The 22219-nt window shown below is 37.5% G+C and overlaps 1 protein-coding gene across 1 annotated transcript in view; it reads left to right on the forward strand.

Annotated features, from left to right (window-relative positions):
• Window positions 1-22219, forward strand: part of LOC107722872 (semaphorin-5B) — a 142856-nt gene that overhangs the window by 100750 nt on the left and 19887 nt on the right. The window contains exons 9-17 of the mRNA XM_016531366.1: window positions 1240-1525; window positions 7429-7564; window positions 7842-8049; window positions 8228-8435; window positions 16352-16469; window positions 16726-16907; window positions 17309-17452; window positions 19172-19319; window positions 20822-21047. Of these exons, the coding sequence (XP_016386852.1) occupies window positions 1240-1525; window positions 7429-7564; window positions 7842-8049; window positions 8228-8435; window positions 16352-16469; window positions 16726-16907; window positions 17309-17452; window positions 19172-19319; window positions 20822-21047 (1656 nt within the window). The remainder of the gene's footprint in view (window positions 1-1239; window positions 1526-7428; window positions 7565-7841; window positions 8050-8227; window positions 8436-16351; window positions 16470-16725; window positions 16908-17308; window positions 17453-19171; window positions 19320-20821; window positions 21048-22219) is intronic.

Consider the following 22219-nt stretch of genomic DNA (forward strand, 5'->3'; position numbering starts at 1 on the left):
GGGGGAGCCCACCACAACACATAATTGGGAATAACATGCCTTACCTTAACACAGAATCGACTACAGAGTCCAGGGTTTATATTTTTTCTACGAATCTTTGAGTTAACATGTACTAAACATGAGTGGAATTTGCACCGCAGCGCCCCCACACCTTGATGCTCATGACAAGAATAGCACGTATAGTTATCTTTATTGAAGTGAATTAGGTTTAAATCGCCGTCATGCATGAATGAATGATATTTTTGCAATTTTACACATAATAATCCACGATGATCACATTACACAAAACTGAAATTGCACGTCAAAATAACACATTGTCAATATTTTTTGAGACCCCCCAAAATTTCACAAATCCCATTTCAGGGGAGCCCATGTCTTATTAAGGGGAGCCGAGCTCCCCCTAGCTCCCCCGTAGTTCGCACCCTGTTTGTCAGTGAAGAACAAATACTGTTCTGCCTGTTTCTCACTAAAAAGCTTTTCTCTGGTTTCAGATGAAAGCACTGAATATAGCACAAATTCATATGGGCTACGCTGATGTTGTCTTATAGTGATTTTTGGACCAACACATGGTACAGTGCACAAAGTTCCAGTCCAGTTTTGACCATGTAATTCTGTTGCAGTTAGTTTTTGCAGATAGAGCAGTATTGTTTGCAGTATCGTATGCAAATGCTTCTCTGGGCTGTTTCTGAGTCTGTGTCCTCTGAGATTTGGTATTTATTGTGTTTAAAATTGAATCAAAAGCAGTTATGGCTATTGATGCCTCTCCTGGGCTTCACAGCGTAACAGTAATCTCATTCTCGTAAACTGCTGCGATGGCCCCAGCAGTGATTTTAGTCATGCCTATTTACAGGTGAATATCTGTGGCATGCATTACTGGATGGGCTGGGGAATAAACAGGCCTTGGGGGTAAGACATTATTTAGAGTGTGCGATATTAACTCTGACTAATGCAATCCAGACCAGTGCCACCTGGACCAACGGGACAACTTTTTATATTCCGAATAATTTTTGCATGTCAAATGCACACAGATTTCTGCTCCAGTCCTAGGCAGGCATAAGCGGATATTAAGAAAGAGTGAAACAGGGATTCAGGCCAGTTTGCTATGGAAGTAAAGTCGTTGTTTTGGCGTTTAAACCACTTTATGCTGCATTACTGAGAGTCCTGCTATAGACGTACCCATTTGAAATACTTCTTGTGCCTGTAAGGTGTTTAGCCACGCTTTTTTTCCTTCTCCTTTAGAGCCTCACTTCATCTCAGCTTACGACGTGGGTCTTTTCACCTTCTTCTTTTTGAGGGAAAACGCAGTGGAACACGACTGCGGTAAGACAGTGTACTCTCGGGTGGCGCGGGTGTGTAAGAACGACATAGGGGGCCGCTTCTTGCTGGAAGACACGTGGACCACCTTCACAAAGGCCCGACTCAACTGCTCACGGTCGGGAGAGATCCCCTTCTACTACAATGAACTACAGAGCACCTTCTACCTGCCCGAACAGGATCTCATCTATGGCATCTTCACCACCAACGTGTAAGTCTGTCTAGTCATCAAACACAACATCAGCATAATATATATACTGTACACATGTTCTATGCACGTTCTGGGACCTATACAGTAGCTATGCCCTTTGCGTTCCAGCACCTTCATATTTACAAATCAAGCTGCTCATAGCGGTGTAAAAATCGAAGAACTTATATCCTGATGGATACATTGGGCCTCATTCATGCGCAAAGCTGACCTCATACGTCATCAGCCTGGAGCTGCTTCCGTGTAGGACTGTTGGCGCAAGCTACATTAAAGTGATTATTACGTTTTGAATATGGATATTTTTCGTACAAAAACGCATCGATTTGCTACAGGAGGCCTTTGTTCACCCCCCGGAGCCGTGTGAGACATTTTTTTTTTATGGATGGGCGCTTTTTATTTAAAGGGGTCCTATTATGCTCTTTTACAAAGTCTTGATTTTGTTTTGGGGGTGTACTAGAACATGCTCTCATGCTTGGTGGTTCGAAAACCGCATTATTTTTCACATAATTTACATTATTAAAATACCTTTCTCCCCAGGCTGGCACAAACGGCTTGATTAGTTCCGGCTTTGATGATATAAATCTGAATACTCACCTTCTCTTGCTCTCCTTCCCTATATTTCTCCCTATCTCTCTCGTTCTCACTCATTTTATCTCTGTTTCTTTTTTGTGTCTTTTCCTGTCCCCTTTCACTCACTGCCCCAGTAGGAACGGAATATGGTAATGCAATCAGAACAACAGAGTCTCTATCTGTCTGTGGTAAATTGAACACCTTAAGCAATGCTCCCTGGGGTTTGGGGCTGCAAAACATAGAGGGTGGGCATGGGAGGAGCGGAGTGAGACAGAATGCAAGAGAGCAGCCAAAAATGCCTGAAAGTGTTGGTAGTAGTTTGTCCTGAGGTATTGGCAGCGTGAGTGCGTACTTTCATTGAGCTGAAGGTGTCAAAGCAGTATATGTCCTCATACTGAGCTTACAGACAGTATCAGCAATATTAGATGTATTGTAAAAAGCAACTTAAGTAATGTAATAATTTTGTTTTTTTTTTGTATTTTTAAGTATATTACATACAGACCTGTTTCTGCATTTTATAAAAGCAATAAGTCATGAGAGGTTGCACTTTGCAGAGATTTTACCTCATTTTTGTAAATTGGTTTTCTGCAATGGCTAAAATCATTGTTTTTCTTTCTTTTATTGCTTTTATAAAACTTACTACATGGCTCTCTTGATTCTGATTGGTCAGTCGCTGCATTTGGTGGTCAAATCGTTTGCTAGTTTCACGTATCACTCTGCGGTCTTATTTAATCTTATTTAAGTTAAATGTAGGATTAATTTATTAGCTCTCGATGACCCTTTCTAGGTTTATTTTGCAATATAATTGGACATTTTCCCCTTATTCATACATTTTGGTATGATGAATAAGGAAATGTTTAAACACATTTCAAATTATTTTGATGTGGTTTCTTTTTTATTTTCTACCTTTTTAATTAACTTTTTGAAGGAACAGCTATCATCCTCATTTCTGTCAATCACCTGCAGGTTAACTGGGTGGAACAGACCTTTTGGCAGTTAATATGATGACAGACAACCCCTCTGGAAAACAGATCTGTGGGTGTGAATGAATACGTCTATCATGAATACACACACTTTCATGCCTGAATTACAACAAATACAGAATAACAGCCAAGTGCATCTCTTCACTCGCTGTGATGCAGCATGACAAAATCCACCTTGAAATGAGTTTTTTGTACCCCATAGCAGGAATCTTCGCTTCCAGTTTATTCCATGCATATTTCTTTCATGTAGATGTATGGAGTTGATGGTATTAAGGGTTTCTGCTTTCTGTTGTTTTTCATCAGTCTGTTATAATACAGCATTGTAAAATCGGTACACCAAACAGCATACTTTAAATATAAATTTTGTATAATATACTTACATTTAAATATTTAACATAATATAAATATTTAATAATAATATTTTATATAAATATTTATTGCATTTAAATGTAAATTGCTATAGAATATGCTGAAGAAGTTTACAGAAGTTTTTCAGCACTTACTAAATTTGCAATATTGGCAATAAAGTTGCTATGTATTGTTCAAAAATAATAAATTACGTACACGCAGATGAACCATGATATGATTTTGATAATTAGTACTCTTTGTAAACAAATGCTTGAGTGCACGTTTTTCCACAAGGGCAGATATTGTTATGCTGTAAAAATATTTATTAATAATCTTGCCTCAGTCCTGGCTGTGAAAGGTTGCTGAGTTGGCTCTTTGTTTTTTTTGCTGTGATGCAGGTATTCACTGAAGTTGAAACACTGAAGTAATGTATTTTTTTCTCCCCTTTTTCCGCTTGAGTGTTATCCTACTTTATGTCTAAATCAACTTTATGGACCTCTCGGATGACCTCAAATGACCCTGTGCTTTTTGACATATTGTCTATTCTGTCATCATAACTCAACATGACTTCATCTAAATAAGCATGTGATCTACTGTACGTGTCGCTTGGAAAGCTCCGAAGTCATCTGCTCTCACAGTGAGAAGACTTCATTCCCATATGTTGCGTGTTATACTGAGCATGTCATGGGATTTGCTAGAGTAGGTGACTTTCCAAAGGGTTATAGGACCAAACTCTGTACTTTAATTTTTACCAGTGGTGGAAAGAGTACTGAAAAAATATACTCAAGTAAAAGTACCATTACCTTCAAAAAAATGTAGTGCGAGTAGAGTAAAAGTACTTGTCCAAAAAACTTTTACACACCTCAACAGCTTTTAAAACTGCACCATCATCTGTCTGAAAGTCACATCTGCACAAGCATAAATGCAATAAACGCCACCGTGTCTTAGCTGAGGTATGCATCATTTGACCAGACAGTGCATTTATGCATTTTTATGTATGTATGTATACTATAAACCTTGCTCAAACATGCATACGCTGCACTCGCTGTTGTACTCAAGTTAATTTTTAGCTCCTCATTTTAGTGAGATTTTGACTAGTACTTATAGACTATGTTTGCACATTGATAACATACAGTTGAGGTCAGAATTATTAGCCCCCTTGGTGCACATGAGCAAAGAAGGTTAAATCTGCATTGTATATCCTTTCCTTCAAAATAAATCACAAAAATCTAACTCTTTCATACAGAATCTCTCCAGATCCTTCAAATTCCCGGTCCGTGATAGTACACTCACCTCTTCAGTTCACGCCACTTATAGGGTTCAGGTCAGGAGACTGAGATGGCCGTGGGAGAACCTTAATTTTTTGCTCAGTTATCCATTTTTGTGTTGATTTTGATGTTTGTTTTGGATCATTGTCCTGATGGAAGATCCAGCTACTGCACATTACAAGATTTATAGCAGAGGCAGTCAGGTTTTGATTTTTTTTATCTGTTGGTATTTGATAAAATACACAATGCCATGTATCTGAACAAGATGTCCAGGACCTCCGGCAGAAAAACAGGCTCACAATATTAAAGATCCAGCAGTATATTTAACCATGGGTATGGGGTACTTTTTTATCCCTGTGTATCCCCTTAAAACCCATCTCATGTGTGCCAAAAAGCTCAAGATTTTTTTTTCTTGAAACCCTCCCAAACAACTTGTGGTGATTTAATTTTTTACTTTACTTTACTTTACTTTACTTTACTTTTATAATTTCATTTCATTTCATTTCATTTCATTTCATTTTACACAGACTCGACTAATTTCTGCAATTTTCCAACTGTGATATTTCTTAATTATTGCCCTGATGGTGGAAATGGGAATTTTCAATGCTTTAGCGAATACAACCACATTTTGTGAAGCTCAACAATCTTCTGCTGCACATCAGAACTACAGTATATTCTTTGGTTTTACTTATTGCTATGAATGATTAAGGAAAGTTGGCCTTTGTGTTCCCTCCTATTTATAGTCCTACAAAAAGAAATGTATACTCCAGGGAGTCATGGCTGGACAATTTTATGTTCATAGTCACCTTGGTATGCTAAAAAAAAGTGAACATGAATGGGAATATGCTTCATATATATTTTATTCATAAGAATTTCTAGGGGTGCTAATAATTGTGGCCAATGTGTATTGGAGAAAAATATTTGTCTCTTAATGTGACTATGACTAATGTCCACCTTACTAAAGTCACAAGTGTTTCGCAAAATTCAGAACTGAAGCAGATTTGGCTCACTTTCAATTATGGATTTTACTATGAATTTGAATTGAATTGGTCACATCCCACAAGAAGCTGAATTGTAATTTGAATTGAAATGACAGGTGTAGTTGTCTCTATTCTAAAGGAATTAGAGTGATAATTAAAACGTTATTGTTATTCTTACAGTTATCGTCCTTGGTGTGAACTAGCCGTACAGTGACTGAATAAGAAAGAGTAAGCAACTGGATCCTTGGAAGATTGCACTATATGATGTGGAAGACAACTAGCCGGTTTGAGTCCTGAAATTTTAATGAAGTTATTCTGGTTGTAGAATGTGGTGTCACTTTTATATATAATCAAGCTGTGCGTAAATGTACCTGTATTTAGAAGTCTAAAACAAGACTGGCAACTGTATTCTGCTGCCTATATAGGCAGTCAGCGGGGAAGCAGCTCACTAGAGAGGTAAAATCTCAAAAAACAAACTCTTGTAGTTTCTCATAACAAAGTTTGAGAGTCTTGCTTTTGAATGCTAGAGTGAAAGAGGAGAAATAGCTTGAGATAATTGGCTGTCCTGTCAGAGCCTGCTCTGTCCTCGCATCCTAGGGCTGACCGGTTTATAGCCCATGTTTCATCTGCGCATCAGCTTTTTGAGCTGCACTGCCAAGAGCCTCTAATTTTACCACGCTAACTTTCTACGTCAAACCCCTCACATGTAGTCCCCAGGGTCGAGCTGCAGAACCAGGCTTGAATCTTCTTCAAGTCCATGCCTCACCAGGCCACATAACAAGAGCCCGAGCCAGACACCAGCGTCTGGCAGGCCGAGTCCCCCTCCTGGAGCTCTGCCTGTGGGCCCATCTGTCTGTGGCTTCAGTGTTACCACCACAATTATTGCTGTTCATTTATGTGCGGTCTCAACAGCACACAACAATGAATCTGATAACAAGAATAACTTTCAGTGATCCTCTTAGTTGACCTCTAATGATCCCATGCTATTTTTTTTTTTTTGCATGAGTGTAACCTGTGACATCTAAATAGCTATATAATCTACTGTAACCTTCATAGTCACCTGCGGTGACTATAATAGCTCTGGTCCCTAAGGGCTTCTGGCATCCCTCTAAACTCTGGGCATACCGAAGGCTCAGGGGACGTTTCTCAGGGTAACAAGACAAAACTCTGTCCTTTCTTTGTCACTTCAACAGCTTCTGAAACTGCACTGTCATCTGTACAAAATTCAGTGTGAGTCTGTTAATAAGAATAGCCACCCAATCCGTTCACTGCGGAGCTCATCTCTGCTCCTGACAGCTTACTTGGGTCTCTGGGCCACCTGTCACTCAAATCAATGGAGTTAATTAAGTCACAATGCATTTGAGAATGTTTCATGCCAGAAGAAGCTGACAAGATCTGCCTGGCTGAACCGATTATGAACTTTTATGTTTGTCTCAAGATTATAGATTTGTATAACTGTCTGTGCAGCCTTGAGGCCATGAAGTGTAAAGGTCTAACAACTGTATGCTGTGTGTGGGAAAATACATACCATCATAGTATTTTATAGATCAACAATTCTTTTTATGATGGTACTGATACTTTTTTTTGTTCGTAACCATTATTCAGAACTGATTTTTAATGGTTTCATTTTTGCTTTTTGACAAAATAAATGTTAGGATATAGAACAACAACTATTTATAAAATATATAAAAACTAGTATTTAGAATTTCGATAAACATAGTACTAAATTGTAATCATCTTTCTTTCTTGTGATCCAGGAACAGCATTGCTGCCTCTGCAGTTTGCGCGTACAACCTCAGCGCAACCACGCAGGCTTTCAATGGGCCCTTCCGCTCCCAGGAGAACCCTCGCTCCACGTGGCTGCCCACCCCGAACCCCATCCCTAACTTTCAGGTGCATCATTCCCCCTGAATGTCTTTTACATTTTGTTCTCTGTGTGTGTGTCTGAAACAAACAGCCAATAGATAAATTCTGTCAGCCTGGCACTGTGAGAGTAATTGCTCAATACCAGCTGGGTGTACCTGCATGCATCGTAATTCACAGTTATTGTCTACTTTCCTATAAAATTACATGGTGAGAAGTTTGAAAGTTTTTTTGTGAGTTTATATTTGCACTGCCCTGCTTGACCTCTACACTAACTAATGAGTCTAACCCTAATGACACTTACCAGTGTGGGACCATAGAGGAAGAAGGGCCTAATGAAGGACTGACTGAACGCAGCCTGCAGGACGCTCAGCGGCTCTACCTCATGAATGACGTGGTTCAGCCTGTTTCTGTGGACCCACTGGTTTGGCAGGATGATGTGCGGTTCTCTAAGTTGGTTGTTGACATTGTACAGGGGCAGGATACTTTGCACCACGTCATGTACATAGGCACAGGTAACTAGTCAAAGTCAAACTTAATCACTTCAGTTTTATATTTTTCTTTTGCACAGAAACCTTTTAAATCACATGTCTGCAAAAAGTTTACCATCAAATCCTTATATAAATTGTATTAGTTAGCATTAGTTATGCAGCCTTGTGCAATTATGCTTTGCCTTCTGTTCTGACTTATCAGAGTATGGAACTATTCTTAAGGCCCTGGCAACCACTAATAAGAGCCTGCAAGGTTGCTACTTGGAGGAGATGCAACTGTTCCCTCCTGCTCTGCGGGAGCCAATCCTGAGCCTTCAGATTCTCCATGGCGACAGGACTCTTTTTGTGGGCCTGAATGACAAAGTGCTGAAAATCCCTCTGGCGAGGTGCTCCAGCTACAGAACAGAATTGTGAGTGCCATGTTTCATCTGTATGTTTTGTGCTGTAAATAGCTTTAATGGGGTTATGAACTGCCTTTTTTATTATTTTGTACTGTTCTCTGAGGACCCCTTATAATGTTATCAAGATTTTTACATCAAAAAACATCATAATTTAGAAGTAATAGGCTATTTTCTGTCATGTTTTTAACCCCCCTCATCAGAACGCTCTGTTTGAATAGGCGTGGCGGATTGTAGACACAGAAGTAAACGCCACTGCTATGATTGGCTAACACTTGTGTATGTTTGACAGCCTACGGCCTTCACAGATGGACGCTGCTGTGATTTAGGTTTAAAATGCATAAATACTCAGTACATATCAAACGATCTGTAATAACAGATCCAATATATTAGGCACATCATTGTCTTTTAGTTTCATTCTTTCTGAAAATCCAGCGTTGAATTGTGCCTTGTTTGTGAACGAATCCACGGTAAAGTGAAGTGAACAAAGGACCAAGTTCTTAACTGATGCGGTCTGTAACTTCATTAAAAATAAAGTTCATCCACTCTTTCCTAATGTTGGGATCAGAAGGAAGGCAATGCAAAGACTTTTTTTCCACAAATTGGCACTGCACAGAGTCTTGTTGTCTTCAGAGCCATATTTATCATTTGATTTCTGCGTAGACCTGTGTTTGCCTCTCTCATTATTTACACTACATGCACGAATCAGTGGACATGGCTAAGCAGGCAGTGCTATGGAAGCAGACATTGATCAGGCATGGAGGTGGTGTTTAGCCACACTATTACGTGATAAAGTGGCACATTTCACAACCTGTTGTTTTTGCAGATTAGCTTCAATATAAGCTGTTTTTAGACTAACGAGAAAGTTTTGAGTTCTGAAACTTCTGGGAAGTTTTTATAGTACAATGACCTCTTAGATGTCAAAAGATCAAGGGAATTTTGATTTCTCAGTTCATGACCGCTTTAACAATCAAGGACTTCATTTATTTCATCATTCATTCATCTGACATATGCAGGCAATAGGTTGGGAAGTGTGAAACTACCTATTTTCAAAATGGACTCGTTGCTGATTTGTCCGATTAATTAGCCTTAAAGATGATTTGAATATTTATTCTGGTTTTAGGTTCATTGATGACCTGATTAGATGCGTTTTTTAGGGGACGCTGACATAAGGTGTGCTCTTGGGTTCAAAAACAGCTAAACAGCGACAGAATGGAACAGATTGCAGGGGTTTTGAAGGTTTTGATTATTTTTAACCTGACATGCTGTCTTGAAGACACAACGCTCATGGTGAAACACATTGCCCAAATACATAGGTCTGAATGCATTTAAACGGATGAATTTGACCATGCAAGTATTAAGTATGCATGTATTTAGCAAAGCACATAAATGTTTTTTTTTTTTTTTTTTGATTTAAATTTAAATTATTAAATTAAATAATTATTCATATCAATTTAATTTTAATATTATTAATAATATGAATATTAAAATGTGTGTGTATACGAAGATAAACCAGTCAACTTCACTAGTCAACCATTATGACCCTTTCTTAGTATTTAGACAACTTGATGCATGCATTTTGGGCCTTTTAGATTTCAGGGACAATACATGCTTTCTCATTAGACTGAAGGTGTTGGGTGACAGCAGACCCAGGTTGATGTACATGAATGGCTCCTTTCACGTTGGTAAGAACTCTTGTTACCCACCTCTGTGGAATTATACCCTTGATCTGCCATTGGAAAAGAAATTCCTCCTCATGGGTGACTGAAGCATCCGTTTGACAGCCCGCGTGTATTCTATCAAAGCTTTCCATCAGCTTCCCACTCCGAATGCAGGGTGGGGACAACAGTCAGGCTCAATTTGCCAGAGGAGCACATAGAGAGCTCTGTCCGTTCTCTCTGCGCGCCGTGCATGAAGGTGAAAGATTGAGTGTGGGTTTGGATGAATGAAGGAGAGATAAAGGAAGCTAGGAGGGTTCAAAGGAAAGAGGAAGGGTGCTGTCTTGAGTGAATGGTTTTCTGTGAGGGCAAACATATTTGACTGCGAGCTGGTGATTAGTCAGCACTTTGATTTCACTTCTCAATATGTGTGCACACTCTCTCATGCACAGAAACACACACAAGGCTATGTGGTGAAGGCTGAGGGTGTTGAATACTAAGCAAGGTGTAGGTGAGATGTGTGAGATGGAGCGGAAGCGAACTTTGCTAGCTCTATTTAAAACCCAGCAGGGAGGAACAATCACATTGGGTTCCAAGGGCAGGCCAGAGAAGAGAGTTCTTAATCCTTAATCCGTAATTTCCCTTTGATTTCTGCCACATCCTGAGCACATTCACCTTTGAACACAATACAGCAGCGCAGCTTTGACATTTCATTAATGCTGTACACTTATATGAAACGTCATAGAGGTGTGACATGGCTGCATATGAGCTGCGGTCAAGAGGTTTTTATTCATTTCCTGCTGTACCAGTCAGCTTCCTCTTCTTGAGCTTTGAAACGAATAATCCATTCATCCATGTTATGGAGGATAAGGTGGATAGCTGCTTCTAGAGACTGTGTCGATTATATTATGGAGTGTTGAATGTCATGTGAAGTCAAGCCATATTTATTTGTATAGCACTTTTCACAAAACACATTGATTCAAAGTATCTTTACAAAGTCATACTGGTATGTTTACAATACCGTAATGTTTTGATACAGAGCAAATTTTTGCTGGGCAATATAGCGATTATATATCAATGATATAAGTCCTCTGGATTTAGATCTAGCTAAGAAATTTAGCAGATTTAACTATCCGTAAGACATATTTAAAGTGTATTTCAAAAACAACCCAACACATTTAGCATAGAATAGCCAATTTTTTATATTTATTTAAAATTGTATTCAATATATTAGCATATAACAGCACAATGTTGCTATATTTAAAAATATGAAAAAAATTGCATATAAGCATTATATGCATTAAACAACATTTATTTATCCCTAAATTTGACCACATTTTTACCATAATTACAAATAAATAAATAATATTTTAGCATATAACAGCTCAGTGCAACCAGAATGATCAAAAAACTTTTTTTAAAATATAGCAAATATACCATACCAACATTTTATGCCTTAGTTGTATATGAAAAAATAAACCTTTGGCCATTATTTCTTTCTTTCATGGAGCACAAAATGACCACATAAGTAAAATGAACCAGGCTAACCAGGTTAGTGTATTTTTTTGTAATAATTTTTTTGTCTTCGTAATTTATCCTTTTGTGTTCCTCAGAAGAAAGAGGTTCTTCTTTTAGCTTTTTCAGAACCTAGAGCTGTCGCAGAAACATGTCACAATGACTCTTTGATATCTGTCAGGTAGTGGCAACAGTTTATGTCTAATAATGCCTTATACTCTAAATGTAAATCTGATGATTTTTTTTGTTAAATCTGACAAAAAAAGTTAGTGCTGACAGTTTTGATGATGTGTAGATGATGAGATGATGAAGTCTTGGAGCGCTGTTAGGAATGTGGGTTTGAGGTTACAAACATCTATAGCAAACAGAGCATACAGCAAACAACCCAAACCACAAGCTTTACTTAGAAAACCACAATTATGTTTTTACAGCTTTCCTTTCCTGCTACTTCTGATGTGGCAAACCCATGTTTCCATGTCTACAGAGATGCTTGGTCACTATTTAGGACGTAATTTTGGATGATGACATCCATTTATGGGGGATTTTTGCTGTAGCAGTCATGTTGCAGTTTTTAGACCTCTCTTGCTTTATGGATGGTGGGGTGTAGAGCTGGACCTTAATGTTTATTTTTTGACTATTTTTAAGCCTTGTGACTATATTTAATGTATTTTTTATTTTTATTTTTGCGTATGCTATGAAGCTACTTAAAAGGGTAATTTTTTATCATCAGAATTGTTGTAGTCAAGTACATTTAAATTGTTTAATGTAAAAACTAAAACAGTAAAAATCTATTTTTTTAAAAATATATACAAATAGAAAAGAGTTATTTTAAGTTGCAATACTATTTCACAATATTAATGTTTTACTGTATTTTTATCAAATTAATGCAACCTTGGTAAATATGAGACTTTCAAAAACATTTTTAAAAACTTACCGACCCCAAACTTTTGAATGGTTCTCCTGAGATGATGCCATTAAAGCATCTGACCATCTTATCTTTGTCTGCGCTAAGCTGTCAGTGATTGGTGTGTGTGGAAATCTCTCAAGCTGAAATTTATGGGACCTGTTTGGCTCTGGCGGTTTCCTAAAAAAACAAAATATTAAAGGGGGGTCATATGGAGAAAATCTTTTTTTTTTTTTCTAATTTGAGAGAATTTTTCTCTACTATTTCACTGGAATGCATTAATAGTTCTGTATCTAACATGCAAAGAATTTAATTTAAACAGTTTTTTTATATACAAAAAATGTGTGTGACAAAACTTGGTTAGCTAGAAAACCTGAAGCTGGTTTTATTGATTCTGAGCACAGTGCATCAATAAAAAATAAAACCTCGGCCCTTGTTTACAACGAAAAGGTCATGAATTGCTATTAAAAGGATGGTAATAACTATTTGCCTTTGTTCATCTTTTTTAAAGGCCTATAAAATAGACAGTATTTTTTACAGCCCTCCCAATGACTTTAAAATGTCTATTAAACCAACAAGGAGAAAGAAAGATTGATCGTCTTCTGTACACTGTCTTGTCACATTGTTTTATGTGTTACTTTATTTTTTGCACTATTTAAAATTTTACAAGCAATGTCTTCTGGCTTTGCTGCTGAAGCGGTGCACTGTAAACCATGTTAAATTATACAGCAGTGTGATTCATGTCAGTTCGTGTTGCTTTTGTTTTAGCACTTCTTCCATGCACAGGAACCTTGGATTAAGGTGCAGTTCTTTGAACTGGCCCTCAACTTATTTTTTTCTAGCAGTCTATTTTTAAAAAAGGTGAACTGTGTGACTGGTTGCAAGGCTAGACGGCAGTTTTTCTGCAGTGCTTGTTCTTTTCCTTTGGAGACGCAGACGGTGGTCATTCTGTGAAAATCTCTCTATATGGAGTGTAAGTTGCAGAACTCGGGAGAAAAAAACACCTTCAGGAGGCCATTAATTGAGTTTTTTTCCTCTCTAGGTCAGCTGGCACAGTCCTGAGAGCAGCCGAGTCCTGGCAGTGCCCCAGGGCCGTGCTCATGTCTCCTGAGCTCATCAGTAAAACAGGCTACTGCTGTATGCCAACTGTAATGTCAAATCAGCATTCCTTCCACACCGGCACATTTTCATAGTCTTAAGAGATTACATGGACGGCTGGCTTTCACTTTGGTTCGCGGGAGTGGATCTTTCCAATGTAATTAATGAAATCACTGCAAAAGTTTTTGTTTAAATGGGTAGTTCTCGCAGGTCAGCGCCCTGAGGGCTTGTGTTTCTGCCCTCTGTAATGGGGGGTAATTGGGCCTGAGATGTGCGCGAGGAAGATATCGTTATACTCTCCATCCTCACATTCTTTTAATTGGCCCGAGTCATTTATGTCTTCAATTGTGCACTAACTGTATAACGCTATGGGTGCTTCAACTAATTTACTGTTGTTTATTCCTGTTTCATTATAGCTCCTGTTATATTCAGAAACTAACGAGAAGATGATAATCAGGCCTGTTTCACGCACCTCAGGTCTGATGCAATTGGTGCATATTTGTATACTCATATTGGCAGGATGCAGAATTCACACTGCATGCACCCATTTCTGAAAAAGTCTTAGGACTGAATCCAGATGACTTAAGCAGTTTTGCATAAAGTTGAGTATTTCTAAATGTTTTGTTGCTCTCACTGCTTGTTCCACTCTACTGTCAGTCCCACAATCCCCCACATGAGCCTGCCATTCAGCTCCTATAGATAATTAATTGAAAATGCTTGTTTACTTTGGTAAACAACTGTGAACTCAACAAACATGAATGTGGTAATTCAACCTTAATTGCTTAAAATTATGTACTGGTATAATATATAGTAATTGTATAGTATATAATATTTCGTTTTTTTTTTTTAAATAAACACAATGTTTCAATATTTAAGAGTGTGTATGTGTGTTGTGTGTGTGTGTATAATATAAAAATTTGAGAGAATTTTTCCTTTTTTAATTTAACATTTTTAGCCCCCCTAAAAATGGCCTTGCGACGCCCATGCTCTGACTGTTTATAATAACATTTCACCTTTTTAAATTAAGCATTATGTTTAGTAGGGGTTTTTGTGTGTGTGTGTGTGTGTGTGAAATTTGTATTAAAAATCACTGGTAATGAAATTTCACTGGTATCTGCCTAATGGATTTTTTGGTATTATGACAACCCTAGTTCCACTAAAAAAGAGAAATCGTATAGAATTTAAACAACACTGCACACATGATGACAGAACATTCACTTTTTGGCATTTAACAAGAGGGTCGTCCAGAATCTATGTAAATTAAATTGTTGAAGGATGATATTTTCCTTTTGCCTTGATGTTCCTGACAGAGTTGAAGCGTTGGAGTGGTTTAGCACTCAACCCAGTTCGAGCTCCCTTCTCAGCAGGATTCAGTCTTGGCACTCTGCACTGTATCAACACTCTGTGTGTTTCCTCAACCTTGAGGCTGGAACGCCAGAGGGCCAGCGCAAACAAACTGATACACTTGTGCCAAAAACAAGCCTTTCAAGCTAAAGGGAAGGTTGTGAGGCTGCTGGTGCTTTACTAACACACCACCCCAAATTCCTGAGCCCTTGAAACGGCACTCATGGCTTAACTTCATTAGTGGGTTTAGATTTAATTACACCTTATTAGGCCTCTTTTTTTAGTAGCTTACAAATATTTAATCAATTTCGAGGTGTTCCGTAGCAAGGGTTTTGTAGAAAGGATAGGAAATTCTCCCAGGCGTGGTTTAGATTTGTATCAGGGAACTGTAGCGCCTAGGGCTGCTGTCAGTTAATGTGCAAGCTTTTTAATCTACGATGTTAGGCAAGGGAAGCAGATGCTGGATGTCTCTGCAGTTTAAAAGTCAAATGTGAATTGCTGTTTGCAACCCATTTTTCTTTCACTACCTATTTAAGAATGCAGAAGGATGTTCAACTTGAGTTTGTCCAGTTATTTTCAGAGAATTTATTGGATCGTGAAAAGTGGGTGTTGCCCAAATTAAGTTTTGCTAAAACAATGCATAGCTATTTGACATTATCCAATAGCCTTCATGGATTGAGTGATGTCAGCAGAAAAGTTGTGATTCATATGTATATATATTCATATATTTAATTATATATAATAGTTAATTATATAATAATAATAATATAAATAAATACTATCATTTATAATTTATATAATTTAGGTTTAGATGATATGCTGATTAATATATATGACGTTTGTGTTTTCTATTTTAATAGATTTTAAAATGTTATTTGTTCTTGTCATGGCAAAGATGAATTTTCATTATTCCAGTCAATCAGTTTCACTTGATCCTTCAGAATATGCTGATTTGGTGCTCCAGAAATATTTCTTACTATTATCAATTTTGAAAACAGTTGTGCTGCTTAATAATTTTTGTGAAAACTTTGATGCATTTTCATCAAGATTCTTTGATAAATAGACAGTTACAAAAAACAGCATTAATTTGAAATAGAAATCTTTTTAATATTATAAATGTCTTTACTCTCACTTTTGATTAAATACATCCTTTCAGAATAAAAGTATTAATTTGTTTTTTGTTTTTTTAAGATTTTTACAGTATAATTAAAGATTGCAAAAATAATTTTATGTCTTTGGAATTAATCACATAATAAGACTAGGAACATGCATTTATAAATAAATGAGGTCAATTCGAATTTAATATTGACTACAATGTACCAATACTATTCATGCACTAAGCCCGTGTGTATTTCTTTTCTCTCTCTCCCTTTCTCTTTTCCCTGACTCTTCTTTTATTTCTATTTTAGGATGTGTTTGGATGCAAGAGACCCTTACTGTGGTTGGGACCGAAAGCAGCGCCGTTGCACCACCATAGAGGACAGCTCCAACATGAGCCAGTGGTTCCAGAACATCACTGCCTGTCCGGTAAGGACCAGCCGTTTAAAGAGTCCACCTCACTCACTGCCTCATGCATGACTGATGTTTCGACACATGTCCGCCGTCTCCATAGCGCTCTGACAGTCTCCCTCTGCAGCTTTGAAATCGGTGTTGCGTGAAAGGTGCTATGCCGCATGATTGATAACATCACTTGAGGCAGCTGCTTTGTGGTCATTATTTTTAGGACTGAGATTCTGCACGCACCCAACCTTCAAATTCACAAGTTTTTTCTCATTTATTCCAGCTGAGGAACCAAACCACAGATGGCGCATACGGGCCCTGGGCTCCATGGCAACCCTGTAGCCACGATGACGGCGAAGGCACCAGCACGTGTCTTTGCCGATCACGGGCTTGCGATAGTCCGCCCCCTCGCTGCGGAGGTAAAAACTGCGAGGGTCCCACCATTGAGGTGTCCAACTGTTCAAGGCAAGTAAAAAGTTTTTCCTTAAAGCAATAGTTCAGCCAAATAATTCAAATTCAGTTATAGCGTTTCTATGATCTGTTTTTTTCCCCGTTTGCTGCCATCCTGCATCTAAGGTGCTGAAACTGAATTGTGTTTTTAGCAGAAGTGGCAGTTCTCTCATCACACGAGATGCGCTGCAGGAACTGAGCACTTTAGCAAATTGAGAATGTTTCCCGATCAAAATTCCTTACTGAACCTGTCCTCTTTCTCCTCCATTACGTCACATTAGCCTTATCAAATGCAGCAGTGCTGCCGGAAAAAAAAGTATTTCTATATCCCAAATGAGAAAATGGGCTTATACCTATCTCTTCTTGCCAAGGTTCACTGATGCTCACTGTTTTTTCTTTCTTTCCTTTTTCTGCAGGAATGGAGGTTGGACTCCCTGGTCGTCCTGGGGCCAGTGCAGCACAAGCTGTGAGATTGGGTTTGAAGTCCGCCAGCGATCCTGTAACAATCCTTCGCCCAGGCATGGCGGCCGAGTGTGTGTGGGGCAAAGCAGAGAACAGAGGTAAGAAGAGAGTTTTTATTTCTTGCACATCTAAATGTAAAAATCAAGACCTGAAACATATCATAATTATATTTAGATATTCATCAGTTATTTAATAAAGATTAGGTAATGTAATTAAGGAGCCTCAAATTCAGATTTGATTCACTTTCATACAAGAAAGTTTAATCTTTCTTAGTCGGTTTCTTTTAAAAGGGGTCTTATCATACCCTGGGGTCCACTTGTAATGTTTTTCAGTCTTTACACCAAAAATAGTCATTATTGAGTTTTATATTACCATTTTTACTCAGTGATCCTTATAATTAAGTCTGCTTTTATTTGCTCTTGTGCCTTAGAGTAGAGCCCTGCGCGGGACTGTTTTCTTAAACCCGCACCCGCCCGCTCCCGCTGAATGTATGACCAGGACCGCCCGCTCCCGCGAGATTTGCGTTGGGTCCCGCGGGTCCCGCGGGAGCCCAAACCCAATGCAGCCCTCTACCTTAGAGGAATAGTTTACTCCAAAATGAAAAGTCTGACATTATTTTCTCAGTTGCTCCAAACTATATGCTATTACTTTTTTCAATAAAAGTTCATAGTGACCACGGGCTGACCAAGAACAAAACACTATAAAAGTAGTCCATATGAATATATTCCAAGTTTTCTGAAGCCATATGATAATTCTGTGTGATAAATAGATTGATTTATGCAAGAAGAATTTATTATTTATAGATTCATTTATTTACATTTATGCAAGATGATGTTTTTTGTGTTTGCTGTGTCTGTGTATAAGTCAGCGTTATAGAGTTATAGTTAACTAAAACTAAACGGAAATCTATAATAAAAACCTTAATAATAAAAGAAACGTTTTTGTTACTTAATAAATTAAATGAACGTTACCTGAAATAAAAAATATATATAATATATATATATATATATATATATAAACTTTGGTAACACTTCACTTAAAGCCTTTATGTACAGTGCATTATAAAAGGTTGTAAAATGGTATAATGCATTATAATTATTCATAATATGCGTTGTAATACATTATATCTTGTCGCAAATAATTATAACCAAATTTAAAATACATAGTGTAACAATAAATTAAGTGTTATCATGCATTATCTGTGGTTACAATTATTCATGATATTGTACAATACATTATAAGGTGCATTACAAGGCATAATTAATGCATTAAGACTACTTATATAATGCATTATACATAAAGGCTTTAAGTAAATTGTTACCAAAACTTTTTTATTTTAGCTAGTTGACAAGGCAATATTTATCATTTTAATTTAGTTTAACTCGATGTAGTAATATAAGTAAAACAAAAACTGAAATAAAAATACAAACTGTGAGTGAGTGTGCGTGTGTGCGTGTGTGTGTGTGTGTGTGTGTGTGTGTGTGTGTGTGTGTGAAAAAATAAAAATTACAAAAACACAACAAAATTACTGAAACTTTAAGTAAAATTAAAATGAAAACAGAAAGTATGAGCATTATAATCCGATAATCTTCCCCTCTACTGAAGCTGTCAAATGTGATGCCTGTAGTGTAGGTTAGATGTCAGTAACATCAAATGCCAGGTTCACAAGTTTCTCATAACCACATGCAATGTTGTCAAACCTGTGGCAATTTGTCTTATAATATATGATCCCTTTAAACATTTTATCAACTCTGAGCACTGAGCAGGCCTGACTTAAACCCATGATACGAGTAAAACACATTTTTTATGCTCACCAGATTCTGCAATGAGAAGATGTTGTGCCCTCAACCGATCTTCTGGTCATCATGGTCGCCCTGGTCCAAGTGCAGCTCAGAGTGTGGAGGAGGGGTGCACTCTCGCTCCAGGAACTGTGAGAATGGAAATAGCTGTCCAGGATGTGCGCTGGTACGTACACCTGAAGTACACACACACTTACACACACGCTCTAGCCTTGAAGCCTCCTGCTCGACTGTGATAACCAAGCAGCTCTCCTCCCAGAAAGATATGTGTGATGTACTGTAAAAGTGGAGCTCATTTGTGATTCAGGAGAGACTGAGTAGACTAGACAAATCTAATACGCAGCACACTGTTTCATTTTGAAGATTTATGCCATTCTGAGACTGTCACTTACATTAAGCTGATCGTCCACACGGTCTGCCAATGGCCTTGTAGTTATTTACATTCATCACCTTCAAAATGAAAAAGAAATAAAACATGCCTATGAAGAGATAGACTTAAAATAAACCTACTCAGAGAAATATTCATTGGAGTAAATATGTGAATACTTGCCTCGGTTTCTCCTTTGATATACTGTTTCTATTTGTATACAATTTATTTTTAAAATTGTGATGTTATCCCTTGTAAAAAAAAAAGTAATATATTTTAAATATTTGTTTAAGTATAGTTCAAATCTATTAACATATTTACTGACATAACGCTTGAGACTTACTGATATAAAAATTATAATGAAACTTTATTTGGAGTACTACTTGTGCGCAATGCATATTTCTTAATATAAAGCCTGCTATGTGCTTTAATGTCACTATTGATGAGGATTGTCTTTGAATAATATCGGTCTTTAAATTCAAGATATATAAAGTGTACTGAAGTATACTTGCAATAGTTCCACTTTAGCACAGTCAAATATATTTCAGTATATCTTTACAAAAGTACAAGCAAAAAATTAGTTGTTCCAATTTAGCAGACTTTAAGTATACCAGTTTAGTATACTAAAAGTACAGTTGCAGGGAATTTTTATTAAGTACATAAATATGTACATTTATTTGTAGTATACTTAGCTTTAAATAAATATATTTCAAATACATTTTAGTATGTTTATGCTTCACTAGGGTAGCCATATAAAAACTGGCGTGAATTTACACAGGACAAAAATTAATTTTGAGTCCCAAGAGTAAACGAACTAAGTAAAGCTTTAAAAGGACAGTAAATTGAACTCCAGGAAGGTATTATACACTAAATGATTTTATGATTTATCTTATGTTATCAACAAATCACATCACACCAAAACATGTTATGACATTTTGTGCGGTTATATGCTTTCTTTACAACAAAAGATCAAGACAAATCAAAATAACATTCAGTTTTATAAAATGCTCTTTTGATCTTGCATTTTAAATCGGACAGACTTCTTTGCTCTCCAACTCTCTTAAGAGTTTTATTAATTCAAATTTAATCGACTTAATTAGGACTCAAATTAACGTTCCTTGCAAAGAACTGTAACACCCCCTTGGGTGTCTAGCAAGGATCCATTAAATTTTATTAACTGTTCACAGTGATGGTACAAGAATGAGCTTCACGTGCATCTTAAGAGGTGAAGTAATGTCGCCTGTGCATGAGGAATGAGCAACTGGATGATATCATCTCTTTGTCAAACTTCCTCATTGCAGGAGTACCAGGCATGTAATCTGGAGTCCTGTCCGGAGGTGCGCCGAAACACCCCATGGACCCCTTGGGTCCCAGTGAACATAACCCAGGGAGGGGCACGGCAGGAGCAAAGAGTACGCTACATCTGCCGGGCCCAACTGGCTGACCCTCATGAGCTTCAACTGGGCAAGCGTAAAGTAGAGACACGCTTCTGCCCCAATGACGGGACGGTAACCTGCGATACAGACTGTGAGTGTTTAGATCCTTTTTTCTAATGCACACCCACACAATGAACAGATCTGACTGAGTTAGCCGATACTGCTGGCTCGATGACAGTTCAGGGTCACAGTTCAGCTCTTGCCCACTTTGCGCATGTCGGGCGCCACATTGATTAACTTTATCTTGCTGTCTGAAATCGGGAGAGGTCAAACACTTGAGGTGCACATGGAATGCATTAGAGGCAAGGGAGTGTCAGAATTCACCTTGTGCAGGTTGCTGTGACCAGAATGTTTTTTGTCAGAGATGCTGTAAAACACAGCATGACATTGGTAGGTTTTTTAGTAACCTTGAATTACACAGAAAAAGGCCACTCCTTAAAATAACACACTCAGAGAGTGCTGCAGTGATGACTTCTTTATTAGTCCAACCCGGAAGTTAGCATCACCCTGGTTCCCTTGACAAAAACCAAAATTTTTGAATTCTTGCAAAAAATAAGCTTTGTAAGCAAACAAAATGTATGCTTCTTTAATATTTTGTTCATCATGATAATCTTCACGAATGAATACAACAATTCTGAAGTCTAAATGCAATTGCCAGAAATAAAAAGCTAAAAATTAGCTATAAACAAACTATAACATGGAAGCCAATTAAGGTGCCAAAAAAAAGAACTCTTTCGGTATTTATTTTCAAAGCATTTTCCCTAAACATTTGAGTTAGAATAGTTCATTATGAACTATGCAGTTATAAATACAATGAGGCTGTAAAAGTGGACTAGTGAGTCGAGTCATTTCTGGTTCACTGTGATGACTTTTAATGTTCCCAACAACTTCTGTAGTCCCATTTAGGCACTTGTTAGCAAACATCTATTTGAAGACAAGTAAAATCTTTCAAGAGGTTATTACAGGTGTATCTTGTTGTAGGATAAATGTGAAAATATCTTGACGTTGGGTTAACCACAAACCTTATTTCAGGATTTTTAACCCAAAGCCCATTCAAAAAATTTATTGACTTCTGGATGATAAAACCGGAAGTGCTTAAATGCTCTTCTCCTGGTTTTGACCTACAAAAATACATCATCCCTGCAGTGCTCTTTAAATAAAATGACTGTTCACACCAAGAACAATAACTGTGAAGATAACTAATAATTTACATAACTATATTAGTCAGGTGGATTCTGTATCATCATAACATAGTATCAGTAG

The sequence above is a fragment of the Sinocyclocheilus rhinocerous genome, unplaced genomic scaffold (assembly GCF_001515625.1).
Source record: "Sinocyclocheilus rhinocerous isolate Xijiao unplaced genomic scaffold, SAMN03320098_v1.1 scaffold2529, whole genome shotgun sequence".
Lineage (NCBI taxonomy): Eukaryota > Metazoa > Chordata > Actinopteri > Cypriniformes > Cyprinidae > Sinocyclocheilus > Sinocyclocheilus rhinocerous.